Source organism: Hemitrygon akajei, chromosome 4, assembly GCF_048418815.1.
Source record: "Hemitrygon akajei chromosome 4, sHemAka1.3, whole genome shotgun sequence".
Lineage (NCBI taxonomy): Eukaryota > Metazoa > Chordata > Chondrichthyes > Myliobatiformes > Dasyatidae > Hemitrygon > Hemitrygon akajei.
Window position 1 is genome coordinate 158,272,467 of NC_133127.1, and position 13,500 is coordinate 158,285,966.

Sequence of the window (13,500 nt, forward strand, 5' to 3'; positions counted from 1 at the left end):
CAAATACACTGATTAAGCAGAGGTACAGAATGACCTTTAACTGTAGCTGTACTAGGGCATAAAGGAGTGACGATGCTATCTGTTTTTTTTGGAAGCTCTTGTGCGGTGATGGTCTCACCTTTCAGCAAGTAAAATAAATGTGCTTATGATTGACCCACTCAGAGTTAATTGTTGTTTGTTCTAAGACTAAAACATAGTGAGAAGGTGCTCAACAACCCCTAACTTTGGACTCCACTACCCTAAGGAAAAGACCGTTACCATCCACTTACCTATGCTTCTAATATTTTTAAACATTTCTATAAGATCATCCTTCATTTGCCTATATTCTAAGGAATAAAGACCTTGTCTGGCCAACCTCTCCCAGTAACTCAGGCCGTCTAGTCCTGGCAACATCCTTGTAAATATTTCTGTCTCAATCCAGTTTAACTACGTCCTTCCCACAACAGGGTGACCAAAACTATACACATTACTCCAAGTGCAACCTCACTAACACCTTATATAACTGCAACATAATGAATCAACTCCTACACTCAATGCCCTGACTGAGGCCAGCCTGAATACCTTTTACACCACCTTGCCTACCTGTGAGGTAGTTTTCAAAGAACTCTGCTAAGTCCCTCTATTCATTATATTCCCTAGGATGCTATCACAGCACAAGTCCTGTCTTTCAAAAATGCATCACTTCACTCTTCACTGAATTCCATTTGCCACTTGTTGGCTAACTTCCTTACCTGATCAAGATCCACTTGTAATCTACGATGACCTTCTTCACTGTCACCAACGCCTCCCAATTTGATGTAATCTGCAAACATGCTGATCCAGCTTTGTGCACTTGCATCCAAATTATTTACATAAATAACAAGGGCCCCAACATCACACGATTAGTCACCGGTCTCCATTCAAAGAAACCACCCTCTGCTTCCTATCTCCAAACTAGTTTTCAATCGCCTAGCTAGCTCTCCTTAGTTTGCATGGGACTCAACCTTCCAGACCATTCTGCCATGCAAGACCTTGTTGAAGGCCTTGGTTGTTCCGTTTGTACAATGGTTGCTTGTTGCTTGTCAGTCTTTGTTCATGTATAGTTATTCATAAATTCTATTGCATTTCTTTATTTTCCCATCAATGCCTGCAAGAAAACTCATCTCAAGGTGGTGTACAGTGACTTCTATATACACTGATAATAAACCTACTCTGACTTGAAGTCCAAATAGACAACATCCACAACCCTACCCTCATCTATGCTTATGATAACTTCTTCAAAAAACTCAAAGGTACATCAAGCACCACTTCCTGTGCACAAAGCTATGCTGATTCCTCCTAATAAGACTGTCTATTACTACTGTCTACAACATTCCAGTTTCTCCACCAAGACACCATGCCACTTTACTATGGCACTTGTTCTTGCACTTTACTGCACATCACTTTATTTACTACACACAGCCTGAGACATGCTGGCCTAGACTATCGGACAATAAAAGATTAGCGCCAAAAAAACCAACTCCATTCAGTACATTCATTCTATTCATTCCAATTTCAGAGATGGGTACAATGCACTGACTATACTACGTGCTGGGGCAGAACTTCCAAGCATGTATAGTTTAACATTACACATGATATATGCAGGTCTTCAGGCCTCAATCACCAGCTACTTTCTTGGTTATCATCTAAACCTGTAAAGATCCACTATCATACTCTCAATAAAATAACCTTGCAGTTTTTTTCCATCAAAGTTAGCGTTCCAACTCATCACAAAGGAGACTAACAATTATATGAGCAACACATGCAGAATGCTGGAGGAACTCAGCAGGCCAGACAGCATCTATGGGGAAAAGTACGGTCGACAATACAGGGCGAAACCCTTCATCAGGACTGGGAAAAAAAGATGAGAAGACAGAGTAAGAAGGCGAGGGGAGAGGACGAAGAAATAGAAGGTAGCGGGTGATAGGTCAAACCAGGAGATGGGAGGGATGAAGTAAAGAGCTGGGAAGTTGATTGATGAAAGAGATAAAGGGTTGGAGAAGGGGGAATCTGACTGGAGAGGACAGAAGGCTAAGGAAGAAAGGGAAGGGGAGGAGCATCAGAGGAAGAGGACGGGCAAGTAAAGAGATAAGGTGAGACAGCAAGATGGGAAATGGTGAGGGAGAGTGGGTGAAGGGGGTACCATTACCAGAAACTCGAGAAATCATGCAATCTGGTTGGGGGTTACCCAGACGGGATATAAAGTGTTGCTCCTCCAACCTGTGTGTGGCCTCGTTATGACAGTAGAGGAGGCCATGGAATGATATATCAGAATAAGAAAGGGAAGTGGAATTAAAATGGGTGGCCCCTGGGAGATCCCACTTTTCTTTGGCTGAGTGTAGGTGCTCGGCAAAGTGGTCTCCCAATCTACGTCGGATCTCAACAATATACAGGAGGCCACACCGGAGCACCAGATACAATAGATGACCCCAGACTCGCAGGTGGAGCTCCTCGCCTGGAAGAACTGTTTGGGACCCTAAGTGGTAGTGAGGGAGGAGGTATAGGGGCAGGTGTAGCAGTTGATCCGCTTGCAAGGTTAAGTACCAGGAGGGCGATCAGTGGGGAGGAACAAATGGACAAGAGAGTCACGTACGGAGTGACCCCTGCGCAAAGCGGAAAGCGGGTGGGGGGGGAGGGAGGAAAAGATATGCTGATCTGGTGGGATCCTGTTGGAGATGGTGGAAGTTGTGGAGAATTATATGCTGGGTGTGGAGGATGATGAGTTGGTAGATAAGGACGAGAGGAATCCTATCCCTGGTGGGGTGGCTGGAGGATGGGGTAAGGGCAGATGCGCACAAAATGGAAGACATGCAGTTGAGGGGAGCGTTGACGATGGGGGAAGGGAAGCGTCTTTCTTTGAAGGAGGAGGACACCTCCTTAATTCTGTTTTTTTTAATTATATAAATTATTTGAATATTATTCACAGATTTAAAGATCAGCTTTATTTCTCACATGTAAATCAAATTGCATCATTTTACATCAAATCAATGTGTTAACAGCACATGAGTGTTGCTACGTTTCCAATACCAACTTAGCGTACCCACAACTCACTAACACTAATCATATGCCTTTGGACTGTGGGAGGAATCCAGAACACCCGGAGGAACCCCATGAGGTCAATGGAAGAACGTACAAACTCCTTACAGACAGTGGCAGGAATGCAACCCCAATTTTACAGTTGGCATTGTAAAGCATTTCGCTAACCACCACGCTACTGCAAGCTCAAAATGTCAATACAGAAAAACTATAAAATACAAGCGAAATGATTAGGATATACTCTCACATTAAATGGACTGAGAGAGACTATTCTGCCAGACGAATGGATTTCATAATTTAATCCCTTTGCCTAAATGGACCTTTTAACTGAACAGAACTCTAGAAGCAGACAATGGTATAATGAATACGCAATGTCTGTTTAGTAGTGTCTGTTTAGTATCAATGGAAATGAGATTTTGTCTGAGCATTTTGCTTTATGTTATTCACATAAACAAATGCACTTAAACCTTCAAGTGGTTACTTACTGTATGTTTATTGTTGTCATTTTCAGTGCACTAACATGAAACATAGGGAAGATTAATATTTTTTCAAAGGTGCTGCCAAACCTCATGCTAGAATCTTGTAGATGAGTTAGTTTTATGAGACACCCATGCAGAAATCCAATAGCTGCAGTATTACACTCAGTGCCTGTACAATAATCACTAATATCAGTACAGTCACTTCCAATTTCGACACTCCCGTCATAATTTTGGGCCTGAAATTTCCAGGGTGGGGAAGGGAATGTTGGAACAGCACAAGGTATAGAATCTGGTTCTATGCTTCACAACCTCGAATTCAATCTCCACTCCCAACAGTCTCCCCATAGGCACAAGTCATGCCCCATTCTCCCAACTCCTCACTCTTCATCTGGAGTCTGAACTGTAAAATTATGATGCCCTTTATGAAACTTCTAGGGCATCCAAAGCCAAAGTGTAGTTCAGTGACACAGGTAGATGCAAATCAGACCATCTTCCAGAAGCAGAGTCTGTTACGTACAAACATCTGACCCTTTTCTAAAACTGTCTCAGATATGCATGCAATGTATATATTGGCACCCATGCCAGATTGAAATTTTTCACTCCTATTGTGGCAGATCTCCCAGAAATTCGAGAAATGCAAGCGCACCAAACATTCCGCGTTAACTCCTCCCACTCTGGCACATGAGACATGACTGGACCATGACTGGATGTCCAAGCTCTATTGATAAAACTCTTCAGCTCTTGGTAACAAGTTAATTCAAAATCTGGTCCTGCAAATGTGTTTGTTATTTATAAATAACACTGAACGTAAAAAAAGCTCAAGAAACTATGTGTCAGGAACCAATCAGAAGTTTGTGCAACACACATTCTGCTGCAGGAACTCAGCAGATCACATAGTATCTGTGGGAGAGAAGGAATTATCAAAATTATGGGTGTAATCCCTCCATCACGACAGGTTTCAACCTGAAATGTCAACAGCTCCTTTCTTCCCGCAGATGCTGCTCAACCTGCTGAGTTCCCTAGCAGATCATTTATTGTTCTAGATTCCAGCATCTGCAATCTCTTGTGTCTCCAATAAGAACTTTGATCCTGCCATCTGAAGCTAAAAGCACTTCTTTAAACACAGCAGCCAGTAAACACATCTTACCCTCCTACCCACCCTCCATTTTCTGCAGGGATCACCCTTTACATCTCTCTTGGCCACTTGCCTCTCCCTGCTGATCTCCCTCCAGCCACCTATTCCTGCAAGCAGGACAAGTGCTACACTTGCCCCTTCAGCTCCATAGTGGGCTCCAAAGAGGCCTTCTGGGTGAGGCGACACTTCACTTATGAGTCTGTCAGGATCATCTACTGTACCCGTTGCTCCAGGTGCAGCCCGCTCTACATCAGTTGGACCCAATGTAGATTGAAGAACCACTTTGTCAAGCTCCTTCTCTCTGCCCACCACAGAACGTGGGTTTTCCCAGTGGCCAACCATTTTAATTCTACTTCCCATTCCCTTTTCAACATGCTGGACCACGGCTTCCTCTACTGTCGTGATGAGGCCACTCTCAGGTTGGAGGAACCTCCTATTCCGTCTGGTAAGCCTCCAACTTGATGACATGAACATCTACTTCTCTACTTTCTTACCCCTTCTCACCTGCCCATCACCTCCCTGTGCTCCCTCTTCTACTTCCCTTTCTCCCACAGTCCACTCTCCTCTCCTATCAGATTTCTTCTTCTTCAGCCATTCTAGCATTACTCCTCCCCCACCCACCCACATTCCCCCTCACCTTGTTTCACCTATCACCTGCCGGGTGATGTTCTTTCCCCTCTCCACACCTTCTTATTCTGGCTTCATCCCTCTTCCTTTCCGGTCCTGAGGAAGGGTCTCAGTCCAAAACATTGACTATTTATTCCTTTCCCTGGAGGCTGCTTGACCTGCTGAGTTCCTCCAGCATTATGCATGTGTTGTTTTTGAAACAGAGACAAGGCATTTGTTTGACTACAGAGCACTGAGGTGGAATTGTTTACAACAACAGCCAGCAGGGAACAGCCAGGTCTATTCAGTAATTTACCTGGCATTTCACTGAGATTTGGAAAATACTACTTGATTCACCAAAAGTAACCAATTAAAGACTTGGTCAAAGAGGTTAATCTAAAAAATCTTTTTAAAGTTGGAAAGATAAATAGGGAGTGGATAGGGAAGGGAAAATTCCAAAGCTTTAATCCTTTAATCCCTGACAGCTGAAGGCACAACTGCCAAAAGGTGGAACATACAAGTTTGCTGTAATCAAGAGACCAGAATTTGAGGAGCACAGCTGTACGACTAATGGATGTTTCAGAGAGAAGAGGAGACAAAGTCATAGAGAGATTTGAAAATAAGGCTGAGTATTTTTTTAAATGTCATTGCAAACAAGGAACCTATGTACATCACCAAGTCAGGTCATTGGGTCTCTCGTCTCCTCTCCCAAAGAGATCAATGGTGCCTAAGGAGACTTACTTGCTGTAACTGTCCTGCACCTTATGCTCTTAAAGAGCTGCACCTGCATTAATAAGTTGTGGCAAAGCTTACTAATGAATGTTGTAGCTACTCAATTTTGTCAGAATATTAGATATTCCAAAAAAACTGGGTTAACCAGAGAAAATGCCCTGTGAAAAAACACATTCAGGATGAGTTTAAAACAAAGTTCTTGTTACCTATTGATTCTGGGCCAAAGTCTGTAAGTGCAGTAAGTGCCAGGATTCAATACTCGAGACCTCTGATGTTGCTACAGCCAAAGTTGGCAACAGGTGCAGGAAGGTGATTTTGGTACCGGAAGAGAAATGACACCTAGGAAATCCCAGTATACCAGGACACCTATCAGTACAGCAAGTTAGCTTTATACCTCTGGATGGTACAATAATTATATTATCTAAATTCATTCCTTTCAAGCTATGTCTGTCAAGAGTCTCATTGGGAGTGTACTGGAGAGTTTGGCTTTCCAATGCTTTTAGGGACCGAATTTGTGAACTGTTCAGCCTGCAAGATTCTTCCCAGAACGGAGGAACCATTTCACGAAACCACATAACTTTCCTAGTGAGTCTCAATTGCCATATTAGTGCCTTTCCCCAACAGTATGAAACCTACCCCCAAATGCTACAGGAAAGTGGACTGAAACACAGGTGTGCAGTAAAATGTATTCCAAAAGATGTGCCTTACCACGGCTTTCCGCAGCTTCCCTCAGGGCAGACAGGAGAAATGGCTTCAAATCTTCAGCTAGAAATCTCCCTTCCAGTCCGGGAAAAAGTGATCTATTAAGGAAGGGGAAAAGAAATCAAAGGTCATCTCTGCATTTTAGGAAATTGTTCTTGCAGATTCTGCTGGTGACTGATTAACTACATGCTTCAAAAACAGTCAGATGATGTACAGACTCAACAGTTAGTCATAGGGAATAAAGTCAAGGAGGCTGGAATTACTCAATTTTCCATTGTGGATTCCTCCAATCACATAAAGTACAGAACAAAATATTAGAACCACACAGGATTTGGTCAACGCATGGCCTCTGCTGAGCTAGGCGAGCACGATCTTCACATTTCTTTACAAGGGGCTTAATGGAAATCCCCTACTGATGCGTACTAGTCCACCTGGTATGGAGCACAAAGGCCATTAAAATGTTTCTCTGTTTCTGTCACACAAGAGCAGCGTGAACCTTCTCAGGAACAGAGATATATCACCAGGAAATATGGTGATGTATTCTCTGAGCACGGAGATACCACGATTATAGTCCCCAGTGCACCCAAGATCCACGGTAGCTTAACAGCAAAGGGTTGCTGCCTGTCAGCAGCTGGCCATTCTCCACGGACAGAAGGGAGCTGTACTGTCTGACTGCTTTCCTGCAGGGGCAGAGGATCATCCACTAGTCTACTGCTCTCTTCACTCACTCCTTGACATTCTGTGGCATCAGTAAGGGACCTACACTACTCTTTGTTAACTGTTCAAGCTGCATTTCTGTATGAAGGGAGTTGCTCGGTAACCAAGTGAGTAAGTTACTCAGCAGAAAGTTGAAGCTGCTATAGTCAGGCAGTAATACTCCTGCAGCCTTCGTCGTCCTCTTGTTCCCACCGATCTTTAGATTTTGCTACCTTACTCTGAGGCTCATGCTCCCGTACTTCTTCGCCTGCCACTGGCTGCTGCCTACTCTTTGCAAAGCTGTGCCGCACACAGCAAGTTACAGTAGGGGAATCACACCTGTTGGCTATTTACTCCAGGGGGTGCTTTCAGTTTACTGGAGACAATGGAAACTTGATGAGACCAATGCACTCTCCACTAATATCCCACGACTTTCAGGTTGAGATCCATCATCAGAACTAGAGTTGTCGGAGTCCTGATGAAGGGACTTGGCCCAAAACAGCTGCAGGTTCTAGAGGTTCCCTGGAATTGCATCATGTTCAGAGGTCCTGACATTCCATATTGAACAGACAACAGAACACAATCCCTGCGGCACTCCCAAGGCACTTATGGAATAAGGAGCTCAGTAGCTAAAAGTTGCAATGAGCACTTCCTGTTAGTTTTGATACTCTCTGTGTTTTTGGAGCTGTTTGAACATTCACTGAATTCTGAGGTTGCCTAGTCACACTTCCTCATGTCAAAAGGGTGTACCTCTAAACTACAAATAAAACAGAAATCACGATACCTTGGGCTCCTAAATCTCCTCAGACTGTTCCACAAACTATCACCCCATGGCCTTCAACCATTAGGTTCTTGAACCAAAAGGCAAATCTCTAATCTCTACAGTTTAGCAACACCGTGACCAATCTGATCATTTTACACTAAAATGGACTTTGTTTATTGTTCTAATTGTGTTTTTTCTTGTAAACAGTGTGTATAATTTATAGATATTTTATGCTTTTCTTGTAAATGCTGCTTGTATGATGCTATGAGCGTATGATACTGCTAAAAGTAAGTTTTTCATGGATCTGTACACACATGCATTTGTCCGTATGACAATAAATTCAACTTTGATGGAGATTTGAGCACCAACTTATGTCAGCATTGCTCGAAATTTGCATTGCAACGTATTTCAATGCACGGCTCATGAGGAAAAAAATGTTATTTTGTGTGCCGTATGGGATTTATGTACGTACTGTGTTTTGTACTTCAGTCTCAGAGGAATTTTATTTCATTTAGCAGCATATATGCGTACGGTTGAATTACAATAAACTCGAACTTCAGTATCAAGTGCACTAATGTCTAACCTAATTTCATGATAGCTGTTTTCACCTATTAATGCTTGTTAATGCAATTTACACTCACAAGGCACTCACAAATTCCTACAGAGGTGCCATAGAGAGCATTCTAACTGGCTGCATCACCGTGTGGTACTGGTGGGGTTGGGGGGGGGGGGTGGGGGGGGAGGTACTGTACAGGATCGAAATAAACTTCAGCAAGTCATGAACTCAGTCAACTCCATCATGGGCACTAGCCTGTCCAGCATCCAGGACATCTTCCAAGCAGTGATGCCCCAAAAAGGCAGAGTCCATCATGAAGGACCCATCACCTTCTCTCCTCTCATTGTTACCATCAGGAAGGAGGTACAGAAGCCTGAAGCCACACACTCAAGAACAGCTTCTTCCCCTCTGCCAACAGATTTACAAATGGACACTGAACTCATGAATACTACCTCACTACTTCTTTTTCTCTTTTTGCACTACCTATTTAAGTTTTTAAATATATATACGTACTTCTTACTACAGTCCACAGATTTTATTATGTATTGCAATGTACTCCGACCACATTACAACAAATTTCACGACATATGCCAGTGATATTAAACCTGGTTCAGATAGTCCTGATGAAAGCAAAGTTTCAGCTAATTTTTTGACCACAGATCTCCTCCATTCTAGACATCCAGTTGTTTATTCCCCTGACCATTCAGTTCTCTATCACTCCCAAATCAGATCTCAATGACGCTGGTGAGCAGTAATCCTGTAGCTCCAACCTCTCCATTCCCCTGCACACCCCAAACACAGATCCATTTAACGTCATGAAATCTTACCGAGGATGATCTTCTGTGGTGATATAAATAGCATCCTTGTCTGTTGCAGAGGAGTCAAAACATTTGAAGCTTCCATTCTGTAGAGGAAGTAGTTCCAATCCAATCAATTCCCCAAAGTTGCGATCACTCAGTATGTACTCCAGAAGTTGAAGTTTCTCCTCCACGCTGCCTCGGTGTCGAAATTTCCTAATCATCTGCCGTACCAGAGTGGGACTGACTTTCTTTAGGCCCCTTGAGTCGGAACTGAAGGCCTGCACGGCGCTGGAGACATTCGTAGGTACTTGAGCTATCTGCACTCCCACCTTAGTGAGGAAGCTGAGCACCGTCTCTGTGCAGTCACTGCTGGTGTCCATTTCACAGAAATAAACCGAGTCCACTTTCACCCAGCGGTTATTTATTGAATAGATAACAGGATGCTGAATCAGCTCCTTAAAGAGAGGCTCTAAGATTGGTTTCCAGTGTACACGAATTTTGTTAATATCCGGCCATACTTTGTGAATTGCTTCGGGAGTTAACGGAGAATTTTGATCTTTTCCTGCCTGCATTCGTTTTATAGCTTCTAGGATGAGGGTGGCATACGTTTTTGGAACTACGTTACTAACTAGGAGCTCATTCCATAGTGCAGCTGGGTCTCTCCACTGGTCCACTTCTCTCCACTTAATACTTCTCCTGTTATCCGTCAGTCCAAAGAAACCACTGATGTGCACCGGTAAACCAGTCTTGCTTTCTTCCCCTGGAGGTAAAGGAAGAAAGCAGAACGCTCGTCCTGTGAACTCAGCTGCAGCCCCTTTCAGTTCCTCTCTACCAAGGAGAGGCATGGCAATGCCAATATTGGGAATGTATTTCAAGTCTTCAGCCAAACAGTCTAGTTCATTGCACATTCCTCTGCCGCCAATACTGCTGCAGACAAGCCAGGACATTTCATTTACTTCCTTTGAGGTCACATCTTCTGTCACTATGTCCACATGGTAGGTCACACATGTCACGCTGTGGTTTGGAATATTACTGCAGTACCGATCTGCAGCAGTCCTTAGGATCTTTAAGGAGTTCGGCCGCTCGTGCTTCAGCTCCTTACCCTCAGAGGCATTCACCCTAAAAAGCATTCTCTCTGTCCCATTGGATTCCCTGCAGTACAACGTCACACTCTGCACATTCTTAAGGAAAAGTAAAACGGAGCTGGCGTCAGCTTTGAATGACTCAAACAACTCAAGAACTTTCTCTTTATTGTAAACATTGCTGCTCACATAAGATGGCTTCTTACGGAGAGGGAATCTGAAAATGGTGCCAGGAAAGAAGCCGTCTTTAAAAGTTTCTTTGGTGCTATCAAAAATTCCAATGAATGGTGCAAATTGGTCTGGGTATTCATTAATTTCATCTCGATCGCTTGTTAGATTCCAACTTTGACCTGATTCACAGGATCCAAAAAGTGACTGATGGGGATCCAACATTCCAATCTGAGTCCCGCTAAATACGCAAGGCACATCTGTGTGAAGAAATATATTTTAGTTCACATTAAATATCTATATTTTTGTCCATCTATTACACTACTCTATTCACCAGCAATCATCCACAAAAGAGGTATATTATCAGGTAACCAAGGATTCACACCGGTTAGCAGGTTAATAGGTCATTGTAAACAGTCCCGTGATGAGGCTAGTGTTAAATCAGTCGGGTGCTGGGTGACGCAGCTCAAAGGGCCAGAGGGCCTGTCCCATGCTGTATCTCTAAAATATAAAAAATTCCACCATGATCTGCCTACTGGCTTGAAAAATCTTCAGTCTCCTCACCAGCCTCTAATGATATGGGTGACATCAGAGCTGATGTCCTTGCTAATTTGAATATAATATGCCGGGATGAAAGTAATTAAGTTCTGTTCTCCACCCCCCCCCAACCCCACCACTTCCCATTTTAATGTCCTCACTCTGGTTTCTGCCGATTCAAAGCAAGGCATTTCTTCTGGATTTAAAAAGTCATATGTTACACCATTTCATCAAAACATTTCCTCTTTCTTGCCAGCATCTCCATGTTAAACATCTAACACTTTATTCAGCCAAACTTTGAGAGTTCGTAACATGGATGTGTAGACAAATACTGAGGAGGAAACAATTTTCCTTACTGGTGAATGACGACATCTTAAAACCTACAGTAGCTTTAGCTTGTTTTTCTGTTCCAAATCTGATCCTGCACCAGTACACTCCTCGCGAGGTGCAATTAGCAGCTTAACAGAAAAGAGGGTCTCTTGGATCGGAGTTGGCTTTGGCTTCATGGCAACAGAGTCCTGACAGGATCTACTGTGTGCAGGAGATGTATGAGATCCTATCTCTGGGCATTCCATGAACAGATTACTAAACTTAAGTCTGGATTGTGATATTAACTGCAGAAACCGTGGCCTCATTTCAGATCACACAAACTCTACCACCATTACTGGGCACAGATAAAGTTCAGATCACACAAGCCCTACCACCATTATTGGGCACAGATAAGATTCAGATCACACAAGCCCTACCACCATTATTGGGCACAGATAAGATTCAGATTACATTCAATTTATTTGAACTCAATCTTGAATTTTAGTTTTTGTTTGAAAAGTGGGAGAAATTTTGAAAGGTGCTTGGGCTGATTGAGTTATAAAAATTAGGTTTCATGACTAATATCATCTGCTATCTGTCAACCATCAAGAATAGGCTCTACCAACATTGCTTATGTGTTCCTGAATGAATTTACACACAAATTATTTGGTTGAAATAATAAGGACACAGCAGGCAAATACATTTTAAGGAAATAGCAAAAGTAGGGCTAAACAATGAAAAACAAGAACACGACAAAAAGAGAGCAGAAAGCAGAGTGAAGGAGGAAAACATTAAACATATTGAGTTAAAGGCAACCATTGAGTAGCCTGAATGAGGCAAGCACAACATGAAAATGCAAAGCCCAAACAATGGCTGTCATGGCTATGCGAAGCAACAGGATACAGACAGGTTTGAACTGCAGCAAACAGTACGTCAATGCTACAGCTGGTTAAAATGGATCTTTGTTGCATTATGCAAACATATACACTGACATGCTATGTAGGAAGTTTGTCCCCGGTAGATCATGGATGGCAATTAAAACTTACAAGACTGAGATACATTAATTATTGTTAAGTAAGACTACCAAGGTTTTTGCAAAGGAGGCTAGTAAATGAAGCAGAAGTACAGATCTGCCGTGGTCTACCAGAATGGCAGAAAACGTTAGAAGAGATAAACAATCTTCTCTTCTCATCCTAATTTCTTATTTGAAGAATAGTTGTGTGGATGGGAAGGATTAAGGCTGGGATACACCAAGACATACCAAAGCTGACCATCAATTAATTTATTAATAAAAAGCATGTGTAAAGAAAGTTTTTAAAAATAAGCATGTCAGGGGACACAGCAGTCTAGCAGTTAGCAACAATTTATAGCACCAGCGACCCTGGTTCAATTTTCACATCAATCTCTATGGAGTTTGTAGGTTCTCCCCATGACCGTGTGGGTTTCCACTGGGTGCTCCGGTTTCCTCCCACATTCAAAGAGGTACAAGCTAAGGTTAGTAAGTTGTGGGCATGCTACGTTAGCACCAGTAGCATGGCAACACTTGTGGACTGCCCCTAAGCACATCCTCACACTATGCTGGTTGTTGGTACAAATGAGACATTTCACTGTATACTTTGACGTACATGTGACAAATAAAGCTCATCTTGGATCTTAAATTGTCTTGGGTTTTAAAGGCCATTATGTAAATCCAACAGTCGGATGTAGAATATGAATATGAAAACAATCCTACTATTGAACTTTACAAAGATTCAGCATCATTCGAAATTGAACTTCAATGAAAATGCAGTACATAATGTTTGCTGTTTTAATCCAGGGATCTTTTAGAAAACAGGAATGAGGCACAAAATAAGTTGCTTCATGATAGTTTCATTAAAAGTT

General features: G+C 42.7%; 1 protein-coding gene across 3 annotated transcripts in view; it reads right to left on the reverse strand.

The window, feature by feature from the left end:
* Positions 1-13,500, reverse strand: part of sacs (sacsin molecular chaperone) — a 121,866-nt gene that overhangs the window by 44,470 nt on the left and 63,896 nt on the right. For all 3 annotated transcript variants that reach the window (XM_073043724.1, XM_073043722.1, XM_073043723.1), the window contains exons 8-9: positions 9,551-11,033; positions 6,715-6,806 (exon numbers count right to left, since the gene is read on the reverse strand). In XM_073043724.1, the coding sequence (XP_072899825.1) occupies positions 6,715-6,806; positions 9,551-11,033 (1,575 nt within the window). The remainder of the gene's footprint in view (positions 1-6,714; positions 6,807-9,550; positions 11,034-13,500) is intronic.